Raw genomic sequence first — 13897 nt, 5'->3', positions numbered from 1 at the left:
CGTACTAAATCCTTGGCCCTATCTCAACTGGGCTACGGGTGTACAGCCTCGAGTTCGAGGTGTCCGTGATAGTTCAAATAGGCTTATGCAAAAATCTTGGGTGACTTACCTGAATTAGGTCGCGTTCTTTACCCCTATAAGCCCATTGCAACCTTTTTGATCATGTACCAAACATATCAAACACAAACAAGTATGATTTGATCTTCCCTGACCTTTTTAGGTCAAACAAAAGCTAGTTGTTAAGGTTAAGAGGGATATTTTCCAACCCATCCATTTTCTCCCTGACCAATGGCAACCCTGTCGATCTTATAGCATTTACAAGACACCAACTGACCTTCTCTCAAGGGCCTGATGAAATCCTCCCTAAGCAACCTAAACTGGACATCCAAATAATGTTCTACATTCTTGTAGCGTCCTTCAACTATATTCGCCCTCAGGAACGGTCTGGCATTGGTAATTAAGTCGTGTTTATCAGGGAAAATTGGGATATCCCTAAAGTAATTGGGTACTTTATCTTCGGGCAGTTTCTTGGTGGCGTGTACAACGCTAAAATTATCAACCAAGCTGTTCTTGACCGCGTCCAAGGTCTCCAAACGTTCTAAATAGCGCCTTTGTTCCCCTAGGACGTTGGTCAAACGTTTAATGGTGTCCCCGGCTAAGGGCAATAGTATTTGCGTGGTCATAAGTGATTCTTGAGGATGGAACTTTTGTAATGTTTCAATCAAGTCCAAGAGATGACCCATTGATACGAGACGATAGGCGTTTGGGGGACTGTTCTGGGTTTCGAGCAAGTACTTTATGAGGTGACTTGTAAGGAATTTCTCATTCTCCTTCAATAGATTTATAAGGAATTGGGAACGATTTTCCTTATGCTCGCATTGGCAACCCAAGGATATGACTTGAAGACATTTACCAATCTTATCGTTAGTGAGGAAATTTTCATTCAATAGTTCTTTGAACCTTAATTTTGAACGTAACACTTAATCAATATTTTTTTATACACGGTGTCCCAAAAAAAGTAACGCAGTGAGGTGGTTCTATAGGAAATAAATTTTGAGTCAACATGTTCTATGATGACACATGATCATCGGAGTGTTTTAATTTAATTAGCATTGTGTGTTCAGTTTCATCCTTAAATTTAAGGAGATCATCCATAAAGCACTGCTCTAATCGTAACTTGTACTTAGGGGGTGCATCCCTTGTGGGGGCAAAATCGGTGGTCTTAGAAGTATAGAACATTTTCGACTCAAAATTGATGATTTCCCATAGAACCATCCTACTCTACTATGGCCCACCACAATTTTTGGAACACCATACATATTTCATATTGAAATTGAAGCAATTTTGCAACAAATCGCGTCATTGTAACCCATTATAACATTAAGATACCATAGGTTCCACTTTAAGACATGTCAGGAGTGACTTACCCGCTACGATTCGAATTGACGGTGAAGACGACTTCCGCCGGTGACTTGGTCTCCAATTCTTCAAGTTTTCGGAATCCCATTGGGTATAATTGTTTAGCTTGACGTTGTAATCCACCAATGGCATTCTCTTCACGACCATCATTACCATTCCTAGGTGGTCTTTCGTCATGGTTTACCACACCAATCACAGGGTGTTCACCAGCGCCTCTACCATCACCTCCCTGGTTGCGTCTGTTATCTCCGGGACCATTTCCACCACGTCTTCTACGGTTTTGGTTTTGAGGGCCACGAGGTTGGGCGCCTCCGAAGCCATCATGGTCGTCTTGGTCGCGTCTGTTACCTCCGGGAGCATTTCCACCATGTCCTCTACGCTCTTGGTTTTGAGGGCCACGAGGACCTCCGTTTTCTTGACGGTTTCCTCGACGTCCACGACCTTCGTTATGTCCACCACGCGGTCCTCTGTTCCCTTGAGGACCATTCGCGTTAAATTGTTCCCGAGCAATTTCGAAGAGATCTCTTTGGTCCGCGTCATTGTTTTGGTTACGGCGTCCACGAAAAGGTCGCCGGTTCATTTTAACGGTAGAGTAATTGCTGCAAATGAATTTGCGGTAGATCCATTGAATAGGAGCGTGATATGTTACCAGCGTTGCCACACATTTAATTATTTTATTAATTTCAAAATATTAAATTGACATTTTACATTTTAAACTGGTTTTCACTGAAGGTTCAAAGTAATTTTTTTCCGTAACAAATTTTGATTTCCACTTTCATTTCAATTTTATATTAAGAAGAGTCAAAAACAATGTCGTGGGTTTAAAAATGTCTAGCGTCGTGAACAATAGTTCATGCAAGAAGCGATATCTAGTTTATTAGGGAGAAGGAATAAGATGCCCAAGTGCGGCTCTCCCTAAATTACCGCCAGAAAACTCACGCGGCGCGCGGTCGCATGTTTTTTTGCTCGTGCCGTTTTTTAAAAAGTTTAAATTCAACTTTCAAACTCGTTTCTTCTCGGGCCAAGGCTTAGTGTTTTCTTTCAATTTTACAACCTTGCACCCATTAATATGCCTCGAAGACGCTCTCTTTCCACTTCGGTTGTCTCCACTTTTGCGGATTCTGACCTTGATGTTACCATTATGACTCGGGGTCGTTCGGTTCGCAGGGCGTTGTCGTCCGTCACTACCAAGTCATGTACTACCACAAGGGACCATCATGTGTGCTCGATGTGTTCGTTAAGTGTTGCCGATGGACAAACTGCGTTTACTTGTGGTTTGTGTCGTTCTCTTTGCCATTCCGGATGCGTTCATTTGCCTGACAGCCTTTGCAAGGACCATTGCAGTCTGGATGCCACCCAGGCAAAGCATTTACCGTTTCTTTGCCCAAGTTGTGTTCTCCTGGTTCCAGACCTGCGTACAATTGTGAATGACAATGTATCTGCCATACGACGCATCGAAGAATCTCTCGCAACGCTTCAAACTTCAAGTGCCGGACTTTCATCCGGAGGTTCTTTGCCTCCCGAAATAGCGAAGCTGCCTGAGGTCCTGTCCAACCTTTCTGAGGAGTTTTACAAACACTCAAGTTCGATTACCACCTCTTTGACTACTCTGCAAGGTGACATTAACTCTGTCCGAGTCCTTTGCGAGAATACTTCTCGTTCGTTGCATCTACATAGTCAGTCCTGTAACAACTCATCTGCTGTATCTGACCTGAATGAGTTTCACAGTGAAATGAAGTCCCTGAGAAATGAGATACACTCGGTGGGTGCTAAAAGTGAATCAAACTCGCACGGTCTACAAGAATTGTCGGCCAATTTCAAGGCTTCTCTTCGTTCGACTCCGTCACCTTGCGCTGAGAATCTACTTCCTCGAGCTGATGGGAGATCCGTCGTTAATGGGTCCCATACCACTGATCGTTTTGATGTTGAGCGGCGGAAGCGTAACATTTTGATCTATGGCGTAGCTGATACTGATTCACTTGATGATGACGAGAACTTCTGCAGGACCCTTCTACGTGACTGCGGTTACACCGTCTCGGACATCAAACAGGTTCACTTTTCTCGTTTGGGGCGTTTTTCAAAGGATTCTCAAAGGCCGCGTCCATTGGCTTTTCGTTTTCTGACAGTTCATGACCGTCGATACTTTTTCTCGCGCCTACATGCCTTACGCAAGGATCGTCATTACGGTTTCAATTATTCTTATTCGCTGGATAGACCGCCTCAAGAACAACGAAGATTTTTTGAACTGCGCCAGGAGCTTAAACGTCGCCGTGCAGGGGGCGAAACCACTCTTGTAATACATCAGGGATCCATCGTTCATTCGCCCCGTGCTACATTAACTTCGACCACTGCTGCTACTGTTACCACTACGTCTATGTTGTCACGTGCTACACCGCTAACTGCTGTGCCGTTGGGAAGTTTACCACCGTTTGCGTCTGCGCCAAAAAACTAATTCCGTTTGCTACTAATTCGAAAGGGTCTCACCTAAACTATCTCGCTACACCTTTCGTACCCTCACCTGATTTATTCTTACGATGCGTGTCGACTTACAGTTCTTCCTCGCCACAATTTACACGACATAATCAAGTACCTTCTCTTTCGCATTACTCACCGCTATCGTCGCTTCCGCTCCAGCGCCTATCAAGTGATGATACTCGGTCTTCCTTCTCGGGGTTGTTAACAAACGCACGCAGTATCGCCAATAACTATAAATTTACTGAACTTGTGACTCTAATTTCTCGTCATAACGCCGTTATTGTCGCATTAACTGAAACTTGGTGGACATCCGAGCATTTAAATAGTGAATTCAACATCCCCTCATTTACGCTTTACCGTGCGGACCGCTGCGGTGTTTCAAGAGGTGGTGGTGTTGCCCTATACCTATTGGACTCTTTTAAGTCTCGGGAATTGGATCCTATTCTCCCTCAGGCTGGTGATTATGCGGGTGTTGACTCATTGGCCGTTTTACTTGTACTGGAGTCAACTACATTGGTTGTTTCTGTTGTCTATCGCTCACCGAATCCGATGTACAACAATCATGTCTTCACTACCAACTACATCAAGGCCCTCACAGACTTTTGTGACGTTAACCATCATATGCTTCTTCTTCTTGGGGATTTCAATTACCCTGGACTGGACTGGACATCGGTTATTCCCTACCCGGGGGCCTCCCAGCATGCCAAGTCATTTTTAGAGTGCATTATCGACAACAGTTTGACCCAAATCGTATTGGATGCCACGCGTTTGGGCGGAGCGTCTATGAATGACTCTGTCCTAGACCTTATCTTCTGCTCGGATCCCATTCTATCCTTCAACCCGACGATACATGCTCCTGTGGGTACTAGTGATCATTGCGTTGTGCTTTTTGAAACCAGCCTTAGTGCCAAGTCCGATACTTTTCGCCCTACACGCAACTTCTACCAGGGAGATTATGATTCCTTCTCCGGCTACCTTTTGAACTTTGACTGGGGCAACGTCTTTTCCGCTGACAATATCAATGCCTTGTGGACTGCTTTCCATTCGGTATTGCAGGCTGGGATAAATGCTTTTATCCCATTTCGCAGGGAATTGCCAAAGCCCTTACCAGCTGCTCGTACAATTCGTTCCCGTCAACTTAAGCAAGCAGCTTGGAAGAAACTTTCTAAACTAAAGCGTTAGCATGCCAGTGAGCGCGTTGTGAATGCCCAGTACGATTTATATAAGACATTTCGAAACTCCAACACTAATCATCTTCGCAAACTCCGACGGAAGCAAGAAAACATATTGGCCACCCGTTTAAAGGAAAATCCGAAAAGTTTCTACAATTACATAAATCGTTTTAGAAAATGCCGTCACAAAATTACACAGATAACTCGATCAGATGGCTCTCAAACCACATCTATTCGGGATGCGGCTGATGCTTTAAATGAGTTCTTCGTATCGGTGGTTTCGGATTCTGGTCACCTTTCTTGTCCCTCGTTTGTCGACCGCACTATGCTTCCCTCTACTGTACCTACCCGTACTCTTGCCCATTTTGATTGTCTACCTGAAGCTATTTTCGTCGAACTCCATCAATTACCTACGAATAAGTCTCCTGGTTCAGACGGTATTCACCCTCTTTTGCTACGACGTCTTGCACTTGAGTTACTGGCACCAGTTCATCAGCTATTGACTTATTCCTTCTCTACTTGCACTCTCCCGGACCAGTGGAAAGAGGCCAACATCACGCCTTTACATAAGAATGGGTCGCGTACGGATCCCTCAAACTACAGACCTATAAGTGTGTTGAATCACATTCCTAAAATTGCCGAACGGCTTGTTCACGTTCAGTTGCGTGCTCATTTGGAAACCATCCACTTCTTTAGCCCGGCTCAACATGGGTTCCTTCCTCGGAAGTCTTGCATTACCAATTTGCTCGTTGCCACAACTACGTGGACGAAATGGCTAGACGATGGTTCAGGTGTTGACGTAATATATTTGGACTTTTCAAAGGCTTTCGACACTGTCTCTCATACTGGTTTGCTGCATACACTGGAATTAGCGGGCGTCACTGGAGACGCTTTGGAATGGTTGAGGTCGTACCTATGCGGTCGTACCCAGCGAGTGGTTCTCCACGGCGAAATGTCTTCTTTGGGTGCTGTGAAGCGTGGGGTACCCCAAGGTTCCATTCTTGGGCCCCTATTATTCAACATCTACATCAACTCGCTTCCGTCTGTCGTGCGACATGCTCTTGTCCTTTTATTCGCGGACGACACTAAATTATCCTTTCGCATTCGCAATATGGCTGACTGTCGCCTCCTACAAGATGATTTGGACGCTGTTGCGAATTGGGCACTTGATCACGATATGCGCTTCAATGCCAATAAGTGTGCGGTTCTTCATCTTGGTCGTCATAACCCGAACAACGTATACCTCATAAATGGTACCCCAATTCGTTCGCTCCCGACGGAAGAGGATCTAGGGGTTCTTGTGGACACCAAGTTGAAATTTTCCAGCCAATCCAACAAAGTCTGTAAGCGTCTCAAATCCACCACTGGATTGGTTCGACGAAATATACACCATCGGTCGGAGAAACTTATTCGTGGGTTATATAACTCTCTGGTTCTTCCGATACTCGACTATGCATCGCCGATTTGGACACCATCTCTGTTAGGTGATGCCAAGATCCTGCAAAAGGCTCAAAATGCTTTTTCTAAGCTTCCGCAACGCCTATCAAGACTTCCCGCGCCCGATCGCCTAGCTGCATTGCGGATTCAATCAGTTTCTTTGAGACATCGCGTGAACAACCTGTGCCTTTTACACGACTTTTTCCACGGCCGCCTCGATTTGGAGACTGGTGAATTTTTCACCAAATCCACCACCATCACCCGTGGTCACGCTCTCAAATTAGTCAAGCCTCTCGTTAAATCAAATTTTCGCCTCAATCATTTCGCCTTCACTGCCATACATGACTGGAATAATCTACCATCTAATTTAGTTCACATTCAAAATCGTCATACGTTTCGTCAAAAACTTTCTGTTCTTTATAGTTTAACTTCTTAAAATTTTGTTCTCCCACTCCCCCCCCCCCTTTTTTTGCTATTTAAATACATGTTTTCATTCATAACTTTTTTTCTATTTGCACAGAAGCCTAGGCATAAAAAGGCTTAGCGAATATGTATACTTCAATAAATAAATAAATATTCGCGCGCCATAGTCCTGCAGTCCCCCTTCGATAATACAAAGGGGGGGACGACGTAAAAGGAGGTCCCGGGCTATTTCGCCTCTCCTCAGTCGGAAAATACGGAATTCTATAGTCATTCGCGTCGCCCTGACGTGAGTTTCAAGAACCAATGAGATGCTGGTTGTAATTTAGAGGTGGGGCGGGTATTAACTCCGGACAGGCAACGTAATGTTTGGACTGGAGATAAAGAGCTAGAAATGTGCAGACGCGAATTTATACCTTCTCCCTAATAAACTAGATATCACTTCTTGGTTCACGCTAGTACTACAATGCTCCTGCTACAATAGAAGGAAGTTCAAGTTACCCAAACCAATATGAAATTCCCAGACAACAGTTTTCACATTAGAGAGAGAAAAACCCCGATATGACGCGCAAATTCTAGGTCTACATGTACTTAAGTTGACTCGTTCCAAACGAATAATATTTGAAATTTTGCCAACAAAGAATGTTTAAATACCTAGGTGAGTAATCATTACGAAATAATTTTACATCAACAAATTTCAACAACAAAATAAAATAACAAAAACTTTGACGGTACGGTAGTGAGGCTCTGTAAAGAGCAGTTCATTTTCGAGGGGACACTCACTTTGGGCAGTGATAGATTTAATTTTAGAAGTAGGAATGGAGAACAGTTAGTATTTACTTCAGTCCGACTCATAGACACCCAGTATAGAGTCCCTCCCTTCAACGCGTAACGAAAAATTTAAATTATCTACGTTTTGATGACGTTGCTGACGGGGACGGCGAAAAGTACGTAATACCATTTTACCTCTATCGCTATGACCCTCCCGCCTCTTCTTTCATACCCCCCCCCCTTCCCGTGGACTTTGACGCGCGCAAGACTTCATGACAAGCTCCAGTTTGTAACCAGTGACAAACTTATGGAACATATCTTATGAATTTATGATTTTACTTATGTAAAATGTAATAAAAATTAGTGTATCTTATTTTTTTTTTTTAGTTTAGAATTTATTGCAAATAAAATACTAGAGATAAGAATTTAAAATCAATCAGTGATAAAAGTTTTATCGCCTATTTTATCTCTATTCTGGGCATGCATTTTGATAACCGACCCAGGGCCATTTTATTATAATAATTATTATTTGGTATTCGGCAAATAATCCCCGAATACGGCGTGTGAAATTTTCCATTTCATTGTCAATCGATAAAACAGTAAACGGGCGGTATATTTGTAATACGCAATTCAAAACCGCCATCAAATTTCGATTAGCGTATAAATAAAACTAAGCACACGCCGTTTTTGTGTTAGCCCTTCAGTTGGGTACTATGGAGCAATAAAAGACGGGAAAAGTTTGTCTGCTATTATCCTTAAAGGCAGGGCGTTACGCGATTGGTCGGAGGGGCTTATTTCAAATTAACCATGAAATCTGAACCTAATTTGAATTTAAAAATCATTCGGAGACTGTATTTCTTTACAATTTTTCATTATGCAGACTGGTCTTATAATTAGAAGAAGAATTAATAGAATAAATCACTTAAAGACTGCTTAGGCAGCATTAGGGTCTCCCGTGTTTATACCTCCATGTCGCCACTATGCCCCGCCCCTTTTTGAGCGGGCTTATAATTCCGCTACAGCGTCTGCTTAGTTTAGAGTTCAATATTTGCTTATCGGTGTAGATTATTTTTATCCAATCAAATATTTAAACACTTCACAATACACTTCGCAGATAACAACGTTTGATTAAATTTGTTTAAAAGATATTTTTAGATATTACAAGTAGTAGGAAACGGCCTATAATCAAATTAATTGAAAGTTTAATTACTTTTTAAAATTTGAGCCTTGAGTTATTAATTAATGGGCAGTTAATCTTAATTAATTACCATAATTAACTAATGTCTGGTTAATTCTAAAACTCATTCCATAAATATAAATAATACACTGTACTTTGTACCCAAAGTGTACAGGCTGAGTCGTTATAAATTCAAAGAAGGTAATGACACCCCATGACTTTAATTCTACTACAATACACGCGTAGATATGTACACTGACACTACCTGATGATAAAATTTCAACGCCCACCTAAATTACAACTAGGCTACATGATCAAATTAACAACAATACCTTACCTAACCTTAAAATTTCATTAAAGAATGAAGACACTAACATGTTTATCGTTAATTTTAAACCCAATCTGAAGTATTTAAATTAAATGCAAATAACCCGTAAAATATTTAAATAAAAAAAAGAACAAAAACTTACAAATATTCGTTGTTTCGTTTTCGCTAAGCATTGGTCAATTTCCGGTGTTTTTTTAAGAACAATGCATTTCAACGTAAAATAGAATGTTATTTGAACGCCGCCTTTGCGACGGTTGGCTTTGGATATGATTGTATTCACCACCGCATTTTCACACAGCGCTACAAATCGACAACCGAGAAAACCGAAACTAAAACTTAAACCGAGAGTACTACCTCTGCGGCCGTATTCTGCAGAAAAGTTAAGCTCCTCCTTCTGCCCTTGGCTCGCTGGTTGGACAATCAACCATTGCCCTTGGCCTTTTAATTGGCTACGTCTACCGATGACGTTCCATGCCTTGGCTCAGTGATTGGTGCAAATTCCGCGCAGACTCAGATGTAAACTATCAAATTTATACACCAAATTCAAAATGTTGTTTCATAAACCGACAAATGAGTTACCGGTTAAACACCGGTTTTAATGGTTGCTTCGGTAACGCTATGTGCTGAACGCACTTACAGCAGACGACATTTCAACACTTTTGATCAACCTCCCGACGTTGATCAACGTGTCGAGTAAAGTGGTGAGTGTAATTTATGAAGGATTAATTAATTTATGAAGTATTCAACTAAACTCTTTAATTTTCCCCCTTAAAAATCCGATTTAAATAAAAACACACCATTTAATTTATTTCTATTATGATTTATTTATTGTTCAGATTGTGTGGCAACTGTCGATCGCAGGAAAGAAGTCACTGCAGTAAAAAAAGTGAGAGGGCTGTTCGCCCGTGGTAAGTGAATGGTTAAAGCCTTATTTGAGCACTTGGCAAGAGCAACTCTATGATTCGTTCATGCTCTTGTGGCACTAACAATTTCGCACTTATCATATTCTCATGGAATGGTGTGTTGATGAGCGAGATACACCCATACCCTTTAATCAATATTTATCCTTTCCTCTCTCAGACGAGGTATATCTTCCAACTGCTGACGAACAAGCTTATCCAGACACTGAGTGTCAAGCCATTTGACAACTAACACTGGAAGTCGCGGATCATCCGCTTAGCGCTTTACAACTGCAAGTCGACATAACTTATAAAACATAACCAGTAACCATATTTACACCTTCCCAATGAACAGTTACTTGAAAAGTAAGCATTTCAGTATGCAGCAATTGGTATAATCACCCCTTTGTTGCTCTTAATATGAATATGGTAAATCTGAAATAGGTCTAATGAATGACAATAGAATAGAGAAAGACTAATTTTGCGAAGAAAAACTCATGGTAATGATTTAATACTTTATTAGAAGTAAAATTTTTCTAATAAATATAACAAGCGGAAAGCTTTCGACCCGAGGGTCTTCATCAGTCTAAGCCACTATTGGCTCTGACAATAGAATAGTTATATTTAAAATAGGTATGTGGTCATGAAGACTTCGGAGGATGTAAATTGCAATCATGCAACAGAAAAGAGCAATGAACTCTTGACAGTCAGAAATATGTAAAGTTTAATACACGTGGAAAATAAATTGCCAAATTTTTGGGTTTGAGAGCGTATCGGGACTGATTGGGTGCTGGCATGCTGGTTATAAATAATGTCATCTTGAGTAAAGGCTAGACATCATCAACATAATTCTAATGTGAACAGATTGAAAACATGCCATTAACGGTTTTAAAGCATTAAAGGCGGTAACAGACTTTGTCTTCTTTTTTAAACCCCTCCCCGGCTCCACTTAGCTCTATGAGGATGACAAGCACTATCCACACAGGCTCACAAACCCTTTTAATAACATAAACAGTCAATGATAACAAAAATCCAAATAATTTAAAAAATGTTATGAAGTCTATGCCTATCTAATAAATTACTCAATGCATGCATATAACCCATGCAATAAATTTAATTGGCTTATTAAATGAAGCGTCTACTAAATTACAATATAAGTTAACAGTAAACTAACACGTATGCGAGAAATAAATCATTAAATACAGGCAAATAAATTAAATGGATTAAACGCGAAAAATAACTATTTATAATGAGAGAATGAGAAAAAGTACGTGTCAAATTGGATATTAAAGAAACTTTGGTGAAAATTAATTAATAGAATATCAACAATGAGTACTATAAAATCACAAAGGAGAATACAATAATCAGAGAGAGTTCATGCCGTCATGAAGAAAGTGCATGCCAAATTGAGCATTGAAAATAATCGAAATACAGGGAGACGTTATTCAAACAACCTATCATGGCATTTAGAAAATTATCTACAGTAAAGTAGAACATGCTTCGCTTGAGCATGTCTTCAAAAATCAAAACTAGTCATTATTTTCAGGTTGCAATTTTTCACTTCGGTCATGATGTTGGCTTGAATACTCTCGGTTTCCAGTCTAAACCTTTAATTTTCAAACCTTAGCTTTTCGTATTCATTCCTAGACCTTTCATTTTCAGTCATTATTTGCCAAACAGACGGAAACATGAGAAGGCCATCCAAACATGCATTAGCAGAAGCTATGAGCGTTTCTTTGCTTTTCTTACTAGGCAGTGACTAAGCTTTAAAAACGTTTAGCCCATTTATAAATGAAACAATAAAGGAAGGCCATGCATGCTGAAACAATAGCAAGGAATGATGGAAAAAATAACAATGAAATGTTGAAGTGAAGAATAAAATTAAAAGGACACCGCAGTAACTCTTAATGGTTAACTGACTTTGCAGCAACCCTCTATCTCAAAAAAATGTCCAAATGAAATTTTCAGAAGGTGGACTATTATACCCTACATTGAATAGAAACCATTCTTATGACCATTTCTGTGTTCTTCAGTGGCAAGTGGATGAGCACCATGTTCATGGAAAGCTGAAGGCTCTTTGAGGAATCTTCAGCAAAAACTGGAGGAAGGCTATTCAAGAAGCTTGCACCCACTTGCAACAAAAAATAATGTTAATAACATGGTTAATACATTACGAGAACGTACCAAATTTGCAATACGCAGAGCTTCACGTTCTTCTATAACAAGTGGAATATTGTTGAGGAATGCCTTTCATTCTCACCTCGGGAAAGGGTTCTCTCTTGGCGCTGGACATCATTTACCTGCTTTGTGATATGTTATCACATCTTTGTCCTCTCTTGGGCGTGTCACTGATGACCAACAAGGGTACAACCTTCAACTCATAGAGGGAATGTGGCGCCTTTTTCAGTTTTTTAAACATGTTTCATTACTATGTATAATTCAATACAATAACTACAAATAAATCTTACCAATGTTAGAACATATAAATGTAATTACAACTTCAAAATTTGAAGATAAATTACACAGGAATGAAAAAATTACTGTTTCACCATTACCAATATAACTACTGACACAAAAATCTGTGTGCCCTTCACCTTATGCCTTCATTAGGCTTAGGTAGTTGTGGTTCGATGTTATCAAAGTAACAACATGGAAACAGGGAAAGATTTGACGTTTAATACTTAATTCAGCAATTACAATTGGTTTTTAATTTTTCATATGTAAATATGTCAAGCACATTATTTACGTGAAAATATATAACTTACTCAACATTTAACGATGTTACCTTAACAAGCGGCTGTCTCAAATACGTTGACGTCATTTAAAATTAAAAAAGAGCAGACGGCACGAAATTACTATTCAGTTCAAATGATAGGTGGCGTTAATAGCTTAAACGTTTCGGGTGAAAGGTTGCAGCACTGACCTTTGGCGACAAATTTACACTGTACACTGACCTTACACCGAAATTTGGTTCAACTTGAAACTCAAACTGAACTGAATTCAAAGGCTTATTTTTGCCAGTTGAACCTCCAATCACTGAGCCAAGGCATGGAACGTCATCGGTAGACGTAGCCAATTAAAAGGCCAAGGGCAATGGTTGATTGTCCAACCAGCGAGCCAAGGGCAGAAGGAGGAGCTTAACTTTTCTGCAGAATACGGCCGTTGGTGCCCGTGGAACGGCGCACGCGCAGGGCGGGGCGAGACTGCTTTCATTGCCAAGGTCATATGTCTGTGAGAACTGCTAAGAAGACCCGGGGCCATTTTAAAAATAATGCTAACTTGTTTTCAGCGTAATATCGACTTACTTAAGAGTTAGCGAATAATTAAATACGGGTTAAATACCTAGTATTAATACATAACGATAATTAACAATATTTAATTAGTTTTACGCGAAATAAGTAATAATCGGCTTTTAAGTGAATTGCAATGGCGCCACTGCCGACCTAGCATTTTGATGAAAAACAAACTATTTTGCCTTTCACAACCTAAAAACTGCATTTATACCAGTGTTGAGTTAAAGCACCTGAAGGGCCAGATATTAATTTTCTAAAATTGTTATAAATCGACTTAAATCGGCAATTATTTGGGTTTTAAAATAGACAAAGATATGAAAACATTAATTAACGTTTATTTACACTTACTGGACCTTAAAAATAAATTATAAAAAACCGTCTTGGTTTGGACCAAGGCCGAAAAAACAAACGATATGTTTGAGGTTTATCAATTGACTGAAGTTTCAGATATTGAAATTTTTTTCTAGTTCTTTTTATCCACTCAATCCTTAATCAATATTTAATTC

At 40.3% G+C, this 13897-nt stretch overlaps 1 protein-coding gene and 1 long non-coding RNA gene across 5 annotated transcripts; one reads left to right on the top strand and one right to left on the bottom strand.

Moving 5' to 3' along the window:
* Window positions 1-245: 245 nt before the first annotated feature.
* Window positions 246-9552, bottom strand: LOC149597346 (NFX1-type zinc finger-containing protein 1-like). Its single transcript, XM_089861040.1, has 3 exons — window positions 9342-9552; window positions 1428-2018; window positions 246-960 (listed from the first exon to the last, which is right to left on the bottom strand). The coding sequence occupies exons 2-3, from the start codon at window positions 1997-1999 to the stop codon at window positions 246-248; spliced, it is 1287 nt and encodes a 428-aa protein (XP_089717166.1). The 5' UTR covers window positions 2000-2018; window positions 9342-9552.
* Window positions 9553-9634: 82 nt separating this feature from the next.
* LOC149597345 (uncharacterized) lies at window positions 9635-12585 on the top strand. 4 transcript variants are annotated; one of them, XR_016379255.1, is made up of 5 exons: window positions 9636-9900; window positions 10036-10217; window positions 10280-10464; window positions 10543-12069; window positions 12132-12585. It is a non-coding gene; the product is annotated as an uncharacterized LOC149597345 (long non-coding RNA). The 4 variants fall into 4 exon arrangements; XR_016379253.1 differs by having other exon boundaries at window positions 9635-9900; window positions 10280-12069; XR_016379256.1 differs by having other exon boundaries at window positions 10036-10085; window positions 10280-12069.
* The last annotated feature ends 1312 nt before the right edge of the window (window positions 12586-13897 follow it).

Source organism: Phalangium opilio, unplaced genomic scaffold, assembly GCF_054372755.1.
Source record: "Phalangium opilio isolate 3A_F unplaced genomic scaffold, DU_Popi_V2 ptg000362l_1, whole genome shotgun sequence".
Taxonomy (NCBI): domain Eukaryota; kingdom Metazoa; phylum Arthropoda; class Arachnida; order Opiliones; family Phalangiidae; genus Phalangium; species Phalangium opilio.
This window is presented reverse-complemented; position numbering and strand designations above follow the sequence as displayed.

Bases quoted from the DNA above. Each gene is read 5' to 3' on its own strand.
- LOC149597346 (XM_089861040.1), bottom strand. From the start codon at position 1,999: ATGAACCGGCGACCTTTTCGTGGACGCCGTAACCAAAACAATGACGCG. The intron at 961-1,427 runs GTAAGTCACTCC...TTCAAAATTAAG, and splicing joins GTCAATTCGAATCGTAGCGG to GTTCAAAGAACTATTGAATG.